Source organism: Macrosteles quadrilineatus, unplaced genomic scaffold (genome assembly GCF_028750875.1).
Source record: "Macrosteles quadrilineatus isolate MER2022 unplaced genomic scaffold, UCM_ALF_1.0 Scaffold_7__1_contigs__length_78375512, whole genome shotgun sequence".
NCBI lineage: Eukaryota > Metazoa > Arthropoda > Insecta > Hemiptera > Cicadellidae > Macrosteles > Macrosteles quadrilineatus.
This window is the reverse complement of record NW_026542600.1, coordinates 30923452-30939931: the sequence shown is the minus strand read 5'-3', so window position 1 is coordinate 30939931 and position 16480 is coordinate 30923452. Positions and strand designations below refer to the sequence as shown.

The 16480-nt window shown below is 34.4% G+C and overlaps 1 protein-coding gene across 3 annotated transcripts in view; it reads left to right on the top strand.

Annotated features, from left to right (window-relative positions):
- LOC128997966 (centaurin-gamma-1A) overlaps positions 1-12711 on the top strand; it is a 172780-nt gene extending 160069 nt beyond the window's left edge. For 2 of the 3 annotated variants that reach the window (XM_054423837.1, XM_054423838.1), the window contains exons 8-16: positions 594-750; positions 1508-1607; positions 2187-2314; positions 2783-2910; positions 4528-4645; positions 5452-5569; positions 6094-6303; positions 9057-9201; positions 10419-12711. In XM_054423837.1, coding sequence (XP_054279812.1) covers positions 594-750; positions 1508-1607; positions 2187-2314; positions 2783-2910; positions 4528-4645; positions 5452-5569; positions 6094-6303; positions 9057-9201; positions 10419-10655 — 1341 coding nt within the window. In that variant the 3' untranslated portion in view covers positions 10656-12711. The remainder of the gene's footprint in view (positions 1-593; positions 751-1507; positions 1608-2186; positions 2315-2782; positions 2911-4527; positions 4646-5451; positions 5570-6093; positions 6304-9056; positions 9202-10418) is intronic. The other variant, XM_054423839.1, reaches the window with a different exon arrangement.
- The last annotated feature ends 3769 nt before the right edge of the window (positions 12712-16480 follow it).

Here is a 16480-nt window from a genome sequence, read left to right as displayed (position 1 = left end):
CATCACCAAAAAACTTTGAGCGACTAGTGTATATAATATGTTTTTTGGCCAAAATGTAGTTTAAATAGTGTATATTTTTATATACCATCTATTGGTGATTGTCAGTTCGGCTTTTTTAAGTACAAATATTGTATTAACTAAAATATTTTGCCTCTAACCATTCTCTCCCTAGGTATGGAATTTTTATTCTGGTTTCTCTTGTGTGTGAAAATGATTCAACACAGCTCATTGAAGACTTAATTAATTACAACATCATTATAATGTTGATGTACTTTTTAGTTTGAAACACAATTTTGATTAGGTGTTTTACAATTCCAATGTGGGAGTGTTTTGAACCCTAAGCTTTTTGGAAATGTTAAGAGTAACAACTTGTATTTAAAGCTTTCAAAGATAGAACTGAAACACTTAAATTATCTATAAGAACATTTCATATTGTTAATTTTGCCTTTTTTGTATTGAGTATTGACATGATATTGTGAAATGTTGACTAGCTGACCTTGAACTTATGTATGTACTCATTTTCTAATGTATTGAGGGTGTAACACAATACGTGACTTATGACAGTATTTTAAGAGTTTTGTTTGATGTTGAAGGATTACATGGACGATGTACATGGCAAGGAGATCTCGTTGCAGTATGTTACTGTGAAGGTTCCAGGACAGAAGCCTCGTGGCTCCAAGACCATTCCTCAGCCATCCAACACCAACGGACTGCATGATTCTCTCACCTCTCTCTCCATCACAACCAACTGTAAGGGTCATGTCGGAGATCAGTAAACATGTTTCATGTAGACTCCATTCTTTATTCTCTGTGCAGTACTGAGCATCCATAAGCCATGTATTTCATATCACAGTTTCCTCAACACTAGCTGATAAAAACCCATGAAATGCTCCTTATTTTTTTTAGTTTATATCAAACATTTTTACCGCTGCACTCATTTTAAATATACCAAAGTCAAAACTCATCCGAAATACCAATATATAAAAAGTAGGAAGCTACAAAAATAATTAAAATGTACTTTGGCTTCTTCCCGAGAGTCAAGAGGACTGTTGACATAACCTGAATGTCCGTTTTCATACTCCAGACTATTAATAGCAAGCATTAATAGTACAAAGTTCTCCAATAAGAGCCGCACTGCACGTTAAATGTAGAATAGAGTATAGAAGAAATATTTAGTAACATAGATTAACTTTGCATTATTTAAAATTTCACTCCAGTTTAGCAATAATATGAAAGGCTATTTACCAATAAGTTATCCGTGATCTATTGAAATGCAAAATGTATTCTTTAAGATATGTCACAATAATGCATAGTTTTAATTTTATTATAAGTTTCCGTGTAAAAATTTGAGATTTTTAAACAATTTTTTGGGAATTTTCTTGGACATTTTTTAATTAGGATTTAATTAGTTTTGGGACTATTTGCTATTTTCCCTACCAATTTACCATTCTAAGTTACATTTATAAGTAACAAGTAGTTTCAGTGACTAATGCTAACAAAAAAACAGTGTCTGTGTTCCCAGGTTACCAGTCCAAGGAGAAAAGGGTTGCAGACAAGGTCCTTCTAACAGCTTTCGAACTGCTCAAGGAGCCAGGAAAACTCACTAAGTAAGTCATCTTATATAGGATTTCATATTAAAATTTAAGATGGATCATTATTAAAAAAAATTATGATTTGGTCTAGTGGTAGAGCATGGGTCTTCGGTCCCCAAGGTCCCAAGTTCAAATCCAGCCAATCGCCAATGGATTTTAGATTTTATTTAAGTGATTATGTCGCAATCCTCTGAGATTAGCCTGAAGTAATTTTTAAAACCATGGGCTAGAAAAGAAAATTATTATTTTAAGGGAAAATGCTATTTCTTAGTATTTGACAATCCTGTTGCTCAATCTTTTGTTGATTATTGTAATCATTTAATTACTTATGCTCATGCATCTTTTACATCAAGGTATCCATTTCCTTTTATGGTCTGTATGATTGAACTGAGTTTAGTTATAAAGTGCAGTTTAAAAATTTACATTACACTAATCGATTTACAAACTAAATGAGTTGTTGTCATTAAAAAAAAAACTGTGTGACAACTTTTCAAATAATATTGGGACAGAAAAATTTTGCGTGGTAATAATGAATGCTGGACATGGTTTCATAGATATTATAAACACAGTTTAACCCTTAATTTTCCTTTACAGTAATGATGAGTCTTCAATAAATAATTCCATGTTCAATGGAACAAGCGACTGCAAAGCAGAAACACCAAACGTCAAAAAAAGACATCGCAGGATTAAAAGTAGTGGTGTCAAAAACCAAGAATGTGAAGGTATGTCAATAAATCGCCAATCAATAAGTTTCCTCTTAAATTCTAAGTAGCTATACTATTATTGTACAGACTAATATTATTGTAACTCATTTTGCATTAATATTTAGATACCAATTTAAGGTTGTATCAACTGAAGTGATGCGCCCGAAGTCAGCTGGAATTTTAAAAAGTCAAGAGATGTTGTTTATTTTTTATTTTTACATAATTAAAAACGTATCTATCAAGCAATTTGATTAACTCTATATGAAAATTTAAAAGTAATAATACCCGAAAATCTAAGAAACATTAGACAAAAGGCTTTTTACTTATCTAATAAATTGATCTAGCAAATTTTTTTTGTAAAACTGCATGGTGATCTATGAGTGATAAATTTATTTTCTAAATTTACCCTAGCTTATGCTTTAATTGATCAATTCTTGTAGCACAGCTTATTAGAGCTTTCTAATAACACTGGACCTGTATTTACAGACTCAGATGGTTACGAGTTCCTTATAGTTTCCCTGGACAACAAGCAGTGGCATTTCGAGGCTAGCAACTCTGAGGAGAGGGATGAATGGGTTGCAGCCATCGAGCAGCAAATACTCAACTCTCTTCAGGTAACTCCAACAGTCACTACTACTATGATAACATACCTTTGGATTGTAGGTTAGACTAGTCATACCTTCTATACAGAACTGCCATAGTAGGGTATTGTACGAAATGCAACCAGTAGAACCCCTCATATCCGACGTCGGAATAACTGACTCCCTGGGATATCCGACCTAGTATCCAACCGACAACCATCTACTTGTTTTCTGTCTGGGACGATAATGCCGAGCGAGATTGGTTAACTGATAGGCCGATCGCGGATGTTGCTGTCGCGGTAGACGATCACCCAATCTACGTTCACGGGTGGTGACACGGTTGCAGGAGACGATTGCCGAAGTCGTGGAGACTGCAAGTTACCCTCACAGCTGTTGCCGCGGTCGTGGGAGACGATTACCGAAGTCGCGGATACTTCAAGTTATGCTCACGGCTGTTTGCCATGATTGCGGGAGACGATTACCGAAGTCGCAGAGACTGCAAGCTACGCTCACGGGTGTTGTCGGGGGAGACGATAACCAATGTGGCAGAGACTGCAGGTTATGCTCCTCCCAATATCCGACCTTTTGGCCGTTACGACCATGGCCTGGTCCCGTCATGGTTGGATATGTGGGGTTCTACTGAAGTTGAATAAGTCAAACACAGAATATGCTATCGTCAAAATTTTTTCTTAGTTTTTGATACTGGAATAATTGATGTCATGATAATTGATGTGACATAAGATATTCCATGGCTAGGTTAAAAAGTCGTATATCAGAAAGCAGTAACTGACAGCAGTACACTTAAAAAACTTGCCACAATATCAACCTATGCTTACATTTAAGATTTCTTCTGACTCCTAGCGGGCCATCCCCCTGAGAAGGTTCTAAGGTTCCTTCTGAGGAAATTCTAATGAAAAAGCAATCATATACTCGTATTATGGTTAGTTAATTAGTTAATTAGTTTTTTATCTTTGGTGCTATCATTTAAGTGGTAAAGATTTAAAAATTGATCAATTTTTTATAATCAAATTTTAATTTTATAATTAGAATGAAACAAAACTTTGCATCTTAAAAAATATAACAAAATAGTGGTGATTTAGTATAACTCTTATGGCTGAAGAACTGGAAAAAACAATGCTTTTGTTGAGATTGGTTGCTTATAGTTTCAGTAATGTAATAAGCTGTATGACATCTACTTTAATTTGTTTTGACAAATCACAAAAATGTTATGGTAATTTTTTTTCATAATCCAGACTGTACTTTCATTTCTAGATATGGTAAGCCTTAAGAAACTGAGTCTACTATATTACTGATCACTAATCCAGTTTCCCTCTCCCCCTGCCTCCTGCCTATCCTTGTATGTATTCAAGTTTATTTATAGTAGATTAAGATGTATTAATTCATTTTAGACATGACATAATGAACTTGTTTACAATTATGAAGCCAGTAAGGATCTTATTTATATTCCTTAATCCTTATTATATCGCTCTTTTAGTAATTGTAACAATAACAATTCTTTTGATTTGGTCGTATATATAAACTAAAATATGTTAGTTACTTGGAATTTAATTCTTTTCAAAAAACGTAACTACACTTTCTATTTTTTGCACAACTCAAACCTTTTGGTTCTAAAATGAATAATTATTGCAGGGAAATGAGAGCAGCAAGGTGAAGTCTCGGCTGCAGAATTCTGTCGAGGTGGCTTCCCTGCAGTCAATACGTACCAGAGTTCCCGGGAACAGTCACTGCGCAGACTGTGATGCACCTAGTGAGTACCCACCAATCTGCTATCAGATAAATAGTTGTCTACCGGTATTCTACTACTTCTTAGAGTAAGACTGAAATATCTTTGATAACTTTCATTTAAACACCTAAAATGACTTTGGTACTTGCGTGGCAATTAAAAGGCCACTGGTTTGATTCTGAGAAAAGTTTGAAACTTTTTGATCGTTCGAATCTAGGCTCAGCTGTCTTCAATCACAGGGCTTTAATGATGCTAAAGAAACAGCTGTAGGTCAGTAAAAAAGCTACACAGATCATCTCACGTCAATCTACATTCATCTTACGTCCGTATTTAGCTTAAATACACACCTAGATGGTGTTGCTGTCTCCCACCGACATTTCACACCTCCCACCATTCCCCGCATCATTCATTCCATGCTACTGACATTTCAAAAATTTGTTAGGATATACTTTCATGAGTCCTTCAAATATAAAAGTGCTTCAAATATAAATAATTCAAATTCACATTCTATTTCATTTACTCATTTGAACAAAATACACATGAGTTGTGAAAGCCTAAACAAACGGAAGCTGCAACAAAATTTGAGATTCAAGATTTAATACTAAAAATTATATTTGGTGGATTTGGGTTTGGAGTTTCAATACTCTGTACTAACTTTGAATTCCAGAAAATATTCATGCAATCAAAGTTATAACGTTATAACTAGAGTTTAGTTTAGTGAAATTGTTTTCATTCTACTAAATATCAAAGTTGTTATACAAAACATTTTGCAGATCTTTGTAACCGTTAGTCACATGAAGTATTTTCACTGTTTGCTTGTTTGCCAACAGATCCAGAATGGGCTAGCCTCAACCTAGGAGTCTTGGTGTGTATCGAATGCTGTGGAATACATCGGAACCTTGGATCACATATATCCAGGGTTCGTTCTCTACACCTGGATGAATGGCCGTGAGTATACCAAATACCCTTCTTCTTAATTTCTTATTTCTTATTCATTCCCTTATTTGTCAATGCATATTTAATTTAAAAAAAGTTGTCATTGCAATCTAGTATCTTATTTTTGTTTTACAACTGGGTATGTGGGCTACTTAGAATTCAAAATATAAGTAATAGGGCAACTATTTAAGGGATCTCAAATAGGGAAAATGCATAAACCTAGCCATGTATATTATGTAGAACAATTTCCCAAGTTCAAGGGAAAACGTTTAATGTCAAACAAAAAGTAAAGAATTGTGTGTGTGATATTTTGTCAATTGAATGTTATGTTAAAACTTTTTTTAATCTGCCTATACGATTGTGTTTTTTATTAATGTCAATGTAAATTTGTACAATTTTATTCAATGCCATTATTTATTACTATTTTATTGGATCAACAGCAATGACCAAATTCCACTACAGTATTTATATTGAACACTTCCCAGCTATGATGTGTAATGTGCGTAAGGTTGACTATATTCTTGTCTTGGTCCCAGGCCTGGTCACCTGGCAGTGATGTTGAGCATTGGCAATGCCATGGGTAACTCTGTCTGGGAGGCTATAGTGAAGGACCGAGCCAAGCCTACACCCTCCAGTAGCCGAGAGGAGAAGGAACGATGGATCCGCACCAAGTACGAGACCAAGGAATTCCTGCCCACCTTGAATGCAGGCAACCACTCACAGCAGTTCTTTGAAGCCATCTGCAGGTTAGAATCCATCAAGTTGGTTGGTTTCTTTATAACGGGTGTCCGAAAAATAACTCCCTAGTTTTGATAAACGATTGTTTATTGTAGAGAATACATATTCTTATATCTAATACATGAAATTAAAGAGGGTTTACTCAAGTTTATTTTGACATTAGTACACCTCGATATGTGACCCATTTGTAGCTCTATAGATATCTAACCGGTATTCGATCTCTCTCCAAGTGTTAGTTAACATATCAGGTGTCACTGATTCTACTGCAGCTACGATTCTTTGACGAAGATGGTCAATGTCACGTATCTTTTCTGAATAAACCAAGTTCTTAACGTAACCCCACAGGAAAAAATCCAGTGGTGTTATGTCTGGGCTTCTTGGAGGCCACGCGATCGGGCCAGCTCTCCCCATCCATCTTGCCGGGAAACGAGCGTTTAAGGCCGAGCGCACACTTTTTTGTAATGGGGCGGCGCACCGTCTTGCTGGAATATTACTAGTCCTTTTTCCGCCTCGATGTCATCCACCTGTGGAAACACGTACAGTTCAAGCATTTCACAGTAGATATCGCCATTTATAGTGTTTTCACAAAAAATAAAAGGTCCAACAATTCGATCGTTCATTAAACCGCACCACACATTAACCTTAGGCGAGTCTCGTTGGTGTTGAACAATTTCTCGTGGCTTCTCAGACTCCCAAATTCGGCAGTTGTGGCGATTTACAACCCCGTTAACATGGAACGTTGACTCATCAGTGAACAAAACATTGTTCAGGTAGTTTGGATTCTCATCAATTCTGTTGAGAATGTCCACAGCAAAATCTAACCTTAAGCGTTTATCATTTGGTTTTATTTCGTGGACCAGTTGGATTTTGTACGCATGTAATTTCAGTCTTTTACGTACCACGTCGTAGACAGTAGATCTTGGTAATCCCAATTGTAGACTACGACGCATTAGTGACGTCTTAGGGCTGCGTTGGCATGAGGCTCTGATTCTCTCTACATTCTCCGCTGAAACAGATGGCCTACCCGGTCGTTTTCCTTTTAAAACACTTCCCGTCTCCTTCAATTGTTTTAACCAACTGCGAATTGATTTCGGATCAATTTCGGCCACCATACTCACGTCTGAAGTTACGTTGCACAGTAGTAACAGATTTTGTTTCCACTAACCAAATTACGCACTGTGCTTTCTGCTGTGGAGTAGCCATTGCACTGACTGACAGTCAGACAGTCGAGTCTAGCGCTCAGCGCGGCGGCGCGGCGCGTGGTGGAACTACACGCTCAAGGTCAAACAGGTGTGCCAACCTTAATACCAACGTTCGAAACTAAAACTTAAGAGCATACTCAACAGGCCCAAAGAATTATTTTTGTCCATTCTAACGAATACTGTCCTCAGAAATTTAATAAAACTAGGGAGTTATTTTTCGGACACCCGGTATATACAGAAATACAGTATCAGTAGTTTAGCTTATGCGATCTTGGTTATTCGACCCTCCCTGCGGACGACCTACGTTGAAATAACGCCTTTTGTCAGCACTGTTCTCAGAAGATGCATGCTAGTCTTTAGGACATTAGCACTTTACTGTAATATTTTTTGTGCTCTACATACTACACAGTCAAATAATAATACTGCATACCTATCCGCGATCACTCACGCTCTTGTAGCGGTTCGGACATAAACCTGTAGCTGATTGGGAAGGTTCTTATTTTTCTATCTTAATCATACTGTTTTAGTGTTTTTTTAAAGTAGTGGTGTGTTTTCTTTGTTTCTTCTTCTTATGTTATTAGTGAAGATGACTTAAAAACCGAAAATGTTAATGGTTTCAATGGAATACTAGCATATACCCCTGATGAGGATTGGCAATAGGGAAATATTTTGTTAACTTAGTGATTTATTACAGATTTATATTTTTTTCCTATATTGTCAATCTTTTTCGCTTATCCGACCTTGGCGTGGCGAATTTAAGGAAGATAATTGAGATTGTACTGTTATAAATTTGGTATTGTACCTTAACAATTAGAATATCGAAAACTGTGATTCAACTAGAGAAGGAAAATAAGTTGTTCTTTACAACAGTAACCCCTTATGGACAATAGTCACTGGTGGGGGGCTGTGTCCGTGTGCACCATACTGGCCCAGGGTTGCCACCTTTGGTTAGGGAAAAATCAGGACAGGCCCCATCTCCCCAAGATTAACATAGACATAAACACGGGCAAAAGGGACCTAAGTTGGAACTGTCCCGACAGAATCGAGACAGGTGGCAACCTTGTATGGGCCCTTCACCAAAGACTGGTAGAGCAATACATACTTTCAGCGGTTTGTTTGGCCTTGCCACTCATGTGAGCTGGATGTGACTTACTCGCATTTTGAGGTTAAACATTGAACTAGCATGCTTAGTTTGTGATTTTGCAGTTTTCTTTGTTGGTCTATTCGGTTGTTTAGTCCCAAGTTTTTCCCCTACATTTAGCAGTACTGAGGATCTGTTAGCAATTGTTCAGTGCAGCCATCTGTAGGTTTCTTGTACAATGTGTCTACAAACACTTGAACACAGTTTATACTATATTGTGGCTGTTCTATTTGGTGATGAATAAACATTTTTGCGCACTCATGCATACAACACAATTGGCTGTTCCTTCTCCCTGACATGGACTGTCATTACGCAAAAGTAGCAAATGTGAGGTAAAATCTCCTCCACAACCACGTGCATCAAACAAATATTGTTCATTTGTGCATGTGAAGGCTTATTAGTTTCATTGTGCTTGCAGATCTGATATCAAAACACTGCTGCTTCTGCTGGCTCACAGAGGTGCTGAACTAGTCAACAGTGTGTCCAGCCCACGGGACCTGAGAACTCCCCTACACATCGCCTGTGCCATGGGGAACCTTCCTATAGCTCAGCTACTTATCTGGGTAAGCAGCCTAGAGTACTGCTGTGTAACATTGAGCTAAAGGGTCTAGGTTCAAAGGTGTTTTGTTAGGATAGAAGGTTTACCTAAATGGGAAATATCCTTCTCCAGCACAAGAAACACAAGCAGTTGTACACAACAGTCAAAAGTTGGAAATATTTCACTGTCACTGACATCATTTTTAACCAAGGAATGCTCAAATAACCATCTCCTTCTTTGGTAGAAAGTTTTGTCAGTGACAGTGAAGTATTTGAATTTTTGTGCATAGGGTGAAATTTTTAGCCAATTTTCCATCTAGGGAATAAGCTATTACCGTGGGTCTCATAATAAGATATCTGGACCTGGGACCCATTTACTTTTTCGTTTTGAGATCCACAGAGGCCAAAAAAACCGTTAGTTAAAATTTGTATAATACATATACGTGTGTGTGTACACGTTAGCACAATAACTTCATACAAACAGCAAAAATCATACAATTTTGATGAAATTTGGTTCAAACGTGTAAACCTACGTTTATTCAAACAAATTCGCAAACCAGCATGATCGGACCATGGAAACGGGGTTTTATGGGGCAAAAATTGTTTTTCTCATTTTTGACCCTTAAAAAATAAAATTTTCCAATTTCTCTCTAAACTATAATTTAGTATATAGAAGTGTTTTTGTATAAAATTATTGGTTACAGAGAAAATTAAAAAAAAATTTAAATTCCTATGTTGTTAAGTAAACTGTTGTAGTTTGATTGTTTATGAACATATTTTGATCAAATTTGGTAAATTTATTTCATACTTAACTATTAACATTTCACAAAAAAAAAACACTTACCAATCTATTACCTTCTCTGTAGCAGCAAACCTAAGTACTTGTTTAACTAATGTTATTTAAATAGGGAATAGATATGACATTTTTAAAGAGATATTTAAGTGAAAATCTTATCAGGCAAATGGAAATTCACATAGTCTACAGGTTTGCGGCGGCATGTATTTGTGTTTCTTGTGCTGGAGTGGACTATCTCCCATTCAGGTAACTCAGCTACCTCAAAAAACTCATTAAAAATAATTGATGTAATTATTGAGGTTTTTGGTAAATTCAGATTTTTGTTTAAGTCTTGTAAGGCCCTTCGACAGTTCAGGTGAGGACTGTTTAAGATTAGGATGAAATAGAATCTGAAGTATTTAATAGATTACATTTTAAACTTACTACTAACCTTATTAAATGTTGCAGCACAATGCCAATGTAAAGGCAGTCGATGGAGACGGAAGAACATGTCTGACACTGGCCCGCGCGGCGCAGAGATCCACCGCCACCACTGAGCTAGCTAGCGCGCAAGCCTGTGCTCTCGTAGATCTGCTGGTGGCCAACGGATGTCCAGAGCAAGGACAAGGATCGAACCCTCAACCTCAACCTCCACGACACAATAACATTCCTCCCTTAGATAAGTTACCGGCTAGTGTAATTTAAGTTTCTTCTGTCTTACTATCCCCGTCTAATATTCAGTGTTGTTCAGTTTACCTAATTCATGTCGAAGTAGTCTGGTTGGATTACTTATATCTAAAAGCTTACTTATATCTTGTCATTGTAGTTATGAATGGGTTAAGAATTTATGACAACTTTTGAGATAATGTATTCTGTACATTTACTAGCAATCATTGATTAAAAAATAAGTTTTTTGAAAGGTTTTATTTGGAACTAGTATATCTATAATTTTGTCAATCTCTGTATCACTGTATTTGTATTTTTCACTCCACAAATCTATTACTAAGGGTGAGTTTCTCAATGACATTTTCATACATCACACAAAGACACTTTGGGTCTTCTTAAATTAGGTAAACTGAACTTGCAAACCAAGTTACTTTATTTAATGTTAAGTTTTGTAATGCAGAATCTCTGTTTTTGTGTTTTAAATGTAGTAATCATTTAAAATCATACCAATAGATAGGACACATAAAAATGGATATAATTTTGATGTCATATTAATGAAAACGAAAACCCAGTCTATGACACGAACCTGACAATCTTTCAAACACTGACTGAGAAAAGTTAAAGTTATATAATTACAATATATACAGGGTGTGTACCAGCGGTTTTTGTAAGAAGACCGCTGGCACAGAGTTGTGGTAAATGAAGACGTGTTTTATTTTTATTTTGCTGGATTAACTTTATTTAAATCAGAAAACTTTGTTTCTTGAGATTTATCTGTTTTGTGGAATGTCTACAGTAAGAAATATTGGATCTTGTATCATATGCTGTTACAAGTGTGAAAAGTATTTAAACGGCCAGTATTATAATATTTTATATAATTTAAATTTTAAAGCTTATTTTTCTTTTTTTATAAGTACGAAGAATATTTTAATCAATTTTATATAAATAATCAATATTATACATTATTATACTTTTTTTACTTGTCAGCAACAAGTTTACCCATGAATCATCATTTTATATGTCTGTATTTTATCTGATGAAGTACTGATTGATAATATTAAGTTTTTCCTCTGTGATCGATCTGCTGTATATATTAACTTCATATAAAACCTCTGTAAACTGTTGTATCATACACTATACCACTTATTTATTTATTTTATGGATTACTTCTTTACACATTAGTTATAAAGACCATAATCGATGTATATAAAGTTGGATGCTATTTAAAAATTTCTTAATTGTTTTGTAGAAGTTGTAATGCTCAAAAGAAGTGTACTTACGAGTCTACTTGCCTTGGAAAAGTTAAGAAACCTATCTCTGAACTTTCTGTTGTTTATTTAACAAAAGGTCTCCTCAATTACCAACAATTGAAGTAGTTGAGAGATGTTTTAGCAAAGAGGTAGCTACCAAAAATAATTTGGCTTAAAGAATCATTTTACGCCTACACGTACCAATATTTATATTATATTTATTATTTTTTAGTTCAAACTTATGTCTTGGTAGCTGAGGGTTTAAGTGCTCGCCTAACAAACAAAAGGTCGCTGGTTCGATCCTGTGAAGAGTCAGTAGCTTTTTGATCATTCGAAACTAGACCCAGCTGTTCCTGGTCATTGGGCTTTAAATAAATGGTCCTGGCTAATGAAACAGCTGATCTTAGTCAGCAATAAAGCTACACAGATCACACTATTCTACACTCATCCTTCACTCATATTTGGGTTAAAATACTCTCCTAGGAGGCATCCCCATCTCAATGATTGATAATTGATCTTATTTAGATGTTATTTGCCAAGGCCAATTAATGATGCTTTCTAACAACAATCAACTACATCATTCCCCTGTGTTTTTTAGGGTTTAACAATTTCCTTTCAAAAGACAAACATCTTTCTTTGATGCAGGATTTCTTTTTAGGGACTAAAATTATCAGTTTTGAGTTTTACAAATCAAATAAAATATTTTAACTTCCTGCCAGACAGTTTTAAGGTGAAAGAATGACTGCTTATTATACTTTTTAATAGGAAGAAGCATACATCATTGAGCTATCCCAGAATGTCATTATTCTTAAAAGTAATTCTTCTAAATTGCCTCATTCAATAGAATTAGCTTATTGCTGCATTTATTATTTCTCTTAAACTTATACAAGCGCCCTTATTATTCATGTAATTTTCATTCTCTCTGATGTGCAGAGATGATTGGTTATTGTAGTGTTAGTGGCTAGAGTTTGTGGTAAAATGTATGTCTGTGTGGGTGTCATAAATCAAAGCATTCTTTTTTATGTCCCACCTTCACATCATAGTAGCACTCTAGCCCCTAACCGTTTACACATTACTCTACGCAAGACCTAGAGAGTCGCGGCATTATGGCCGATAAAATCCAAAGGTGATTGACAGGATTTGAACAAGGGACCTAAGGGGCCAAAATCCCACGCTCTACCACTAGACCGCCCGCTTTCAATCAGAGCAAACATTAAGCAGTATAAACTATAAGGGAACTATTCCCAAGTAAACCATTTGTGGATATGTAGATTAAACCATTGACATTAGATGCTGCAAGTAGGCTTGTCATCCTATTGTCACATCAGAAGCCTGCTTTACGTGCATTTCATGCCTTATTATGTTTGAGTGTTATATTCTCTGTTTCAGGGTAGATTTTACAGTGGAGACTTTTATTCTTTTGCAATAATATATAGCTAGTCAGTGCTCGATTTGTAAAAAATGAGGTGCCGGAACTGTAAACTATTTAATATGATTAGTACCTATTTATGTTAATTTTTTATCTTTCTGAAAGAGAGGTACCGGAACACCGTTCCGCTGCGTTCCACTGCAAATCGAGTACTGTAACTAGTTATATTAGAATAAAAGTTTTAAAGTTTGTAAAATAAAATGAAAAGTGTATTATATATCTAAATAAAAACACACTCTACCTAGAGCAGACATAAAAATACATCAAAACTGTGTTGATTTGAACATAAGGATGATAAATCCATTAAGTCTTGTATAATCTATGGTGCGAGTCAGTTTAAAAAGTAAGCAGGCAAACAGAACTAATAGTTTTGCAGTAATAAATAGTTCAATCACACTTAAATACAATGAATATATTTCTTTTTAGGTCTAGATTAAAAATTTTAAAAAATCATTTGTCCTTGGCAAGCCATCCAAAACAATTAATTATGACAGGTTTTTTCTTACGATCATTTTAATTACTTTTATATTTGTGTGTCTCAATACTTTTTCAAGATGGATGAATACATTGTTATTAATACCCACAGCAAAATTTCAATTATCGAACATGTAAACATGAGTTTTAAATTTTTGTAATGAGATTTATGAACTTGACCTTAAGTTGTTCCTTCAAAAGCATCTCATTCTGATCATACTGCTATTTCTGTCAATAATTGAATAAGTTGTATTAATAATTAAACGACAATTGATGTAGTACGTTAATGTAAGGTTAAGTTACTCTAGTTTATTAAAGTATGTAGTTTATTTGTAAATAATTGTCAATATGTGAAAGTATTTTAACCTCACCATGTCTGAACTATTTTGGAATCTACACTTGTGATAATATTAACTATGCTTTTCCTATGTTAGTATTTTTTTTATTTTTGTTCTTCGGCTGAAGAGCATTGTTACTTGCATCTACCAGTAGTTCTGAAGTGAAAAAAATGTTTAAATAAATCCATGTTTATACATCAACTTGGTAACATTTAAAAACTGCAAAAAACACCTCTTTTCCAGAAGTATGATAAATATTATTAATGCTGAGAAATATAATGGATGAATATAATTGACTTTGGATACATGAGTAGACATTACATCAATGTGGACTTGCCGTAGCAAGTTTTATACCCAAAGACAAAATAATTTGAATGAATTTCTCGTAGAGTTTGATGCTATTGAGGTTCTATTTTTTGTTTTAGTTTTCAATACTGTGATAGCTGTCAACAATGTAACATATGCTATTGTTTACCTTACAGTCTGGCATGATTGATGTTCATGAAAGGAAATGGTATTTTGTAGGAGCAAACTGCGTCGTTTGCTCATTTCAACTGGGTTACTTTTTATTCTTAAACCGGCTACATTTCTAACATGGGGGATGTAATGTCAACTTCACTAGTGTATCTATTGTCAAAGGTAGGATCTAAATGCTTTAATTGTCACAAAACACATTTAGAAAAAAAGGATTGATTTTGATTTGAATCATAACTTCATCACAATTATTAAACAGCACCAAATAACTCATGCAATTGAGGTTTCATATTACAATTATTTCAAATGTTAATTATTTTACTTAATTATTTTTTTCAAAATAATGTTTTGTTAGTTATATTTAAATCCGTTGAAGCTCACTAAGTTACCAATGTGTGTGTGGAATGTGTTTTTCTATCGCTGATGTACCATTGCAGTTTATCAGACAGACAATATACTGATATTGTGATGTTTAACTCAGTATTTCCTAAGAATAATAAGAGATCGGGGTACCTACTAAGATAATCACCTACTTAATCTTGTACTGCAGTTATAACATGAGCGAGTCTCAAATGAAATAAATAATTTGAAAACAGGAATCTGCCAGATTTTCACCGAAATAGTTAATAAGATTATTGTTATAAAATATTCTGTGTTATTCAATAAGTGAAATGTTTGAGTTATCTCAACTTACGACTACTCTCATTTAAAAGTATTCCTTCATTGTTCTATCACTCAATAAGTGTAGTATGTACTAACAATTTAAATTGTGTTACATGTACTTCTCTATGTTAACCTTAATTTGTGCGTATTCGATGTTCAATTTAAACCTTGGATGTATAATTTCTCACAGCTTGACCAATCTCTATTGAATTGGTTACATTTGTATATTTGTAATGTTTATGTTTATCACTTAACTCAATGCACCAGTACAATTCTAAATAAGAGGTTTCAGGACAGAGTAAAAGAATTGTAGATAGTTGTTCTACATGAGCCAAAGAGATATATTATGTAAATAAAAAATAGAGTCAAATATAACAAGTTTGTTTTTATTAAAACGTGTTTTATTTGAAATGATTTTGCAACACCATGTATCTAACATCTTTCAGCATTTTTTTAAATATTGAACCTACAAAGGCTATAATTATAATAAGCCACTATTGAACCTACAAATTCAATAATAAGCTATAGTTTTTGTTGATACGTTTGTAAAAAAAATTCTAACTAGGCCTACCTCTATCCACAAGGCAAATTTATGTAATTTAATATAAATTTTCAACAGATAAAAACTTCTGGAAAATTTACAAAGTACAATTTATAAATAAAAATTTCAATTTAAAACTGAAAATTAGTGTCCAAGTTGTGAATAGCAAATGAAATTAGGTAAATTTCCCAAGACTATGTCATATTTTGGGCATTTTGGCATTTCATATCAATTTCATAAAAAAAATTCTAGTGACACAGATCATTAGGAAAAATTATATATGTTTAAACATTTTTCAAACTGGAAACCTAATAGGCTTTGCCGGGTACAGTTCAGCTATGCTCTGTACGATTCGGAAGCATTTGGCAAGGCGAAGGTCTCGTATACTTGCTAGTTATAAAGTAGTCTGTTTAAATGCTTTGTGCTAACAAAAACAAATCAATGTAAAATGATGTCTATCTTTTGGGGGTTTCCCAAAATACTTCAAATTGTATCATCTATAATGAAATTTTGCTTTAATATTCTAATGCATTAGTAATGATTTTTTTACTATGAAAACAACTATCATTGCAAAATTTTATCAATGCAGCAAAGTTGTCTCCATCGAGTTAGATATTATTAGTCTTTGTAGTTATTTGCGCAGTTAGTGAGCAAAGTGGCACTTTTTAGAATGAGAGGGAAAAGTGGCTTGCCCA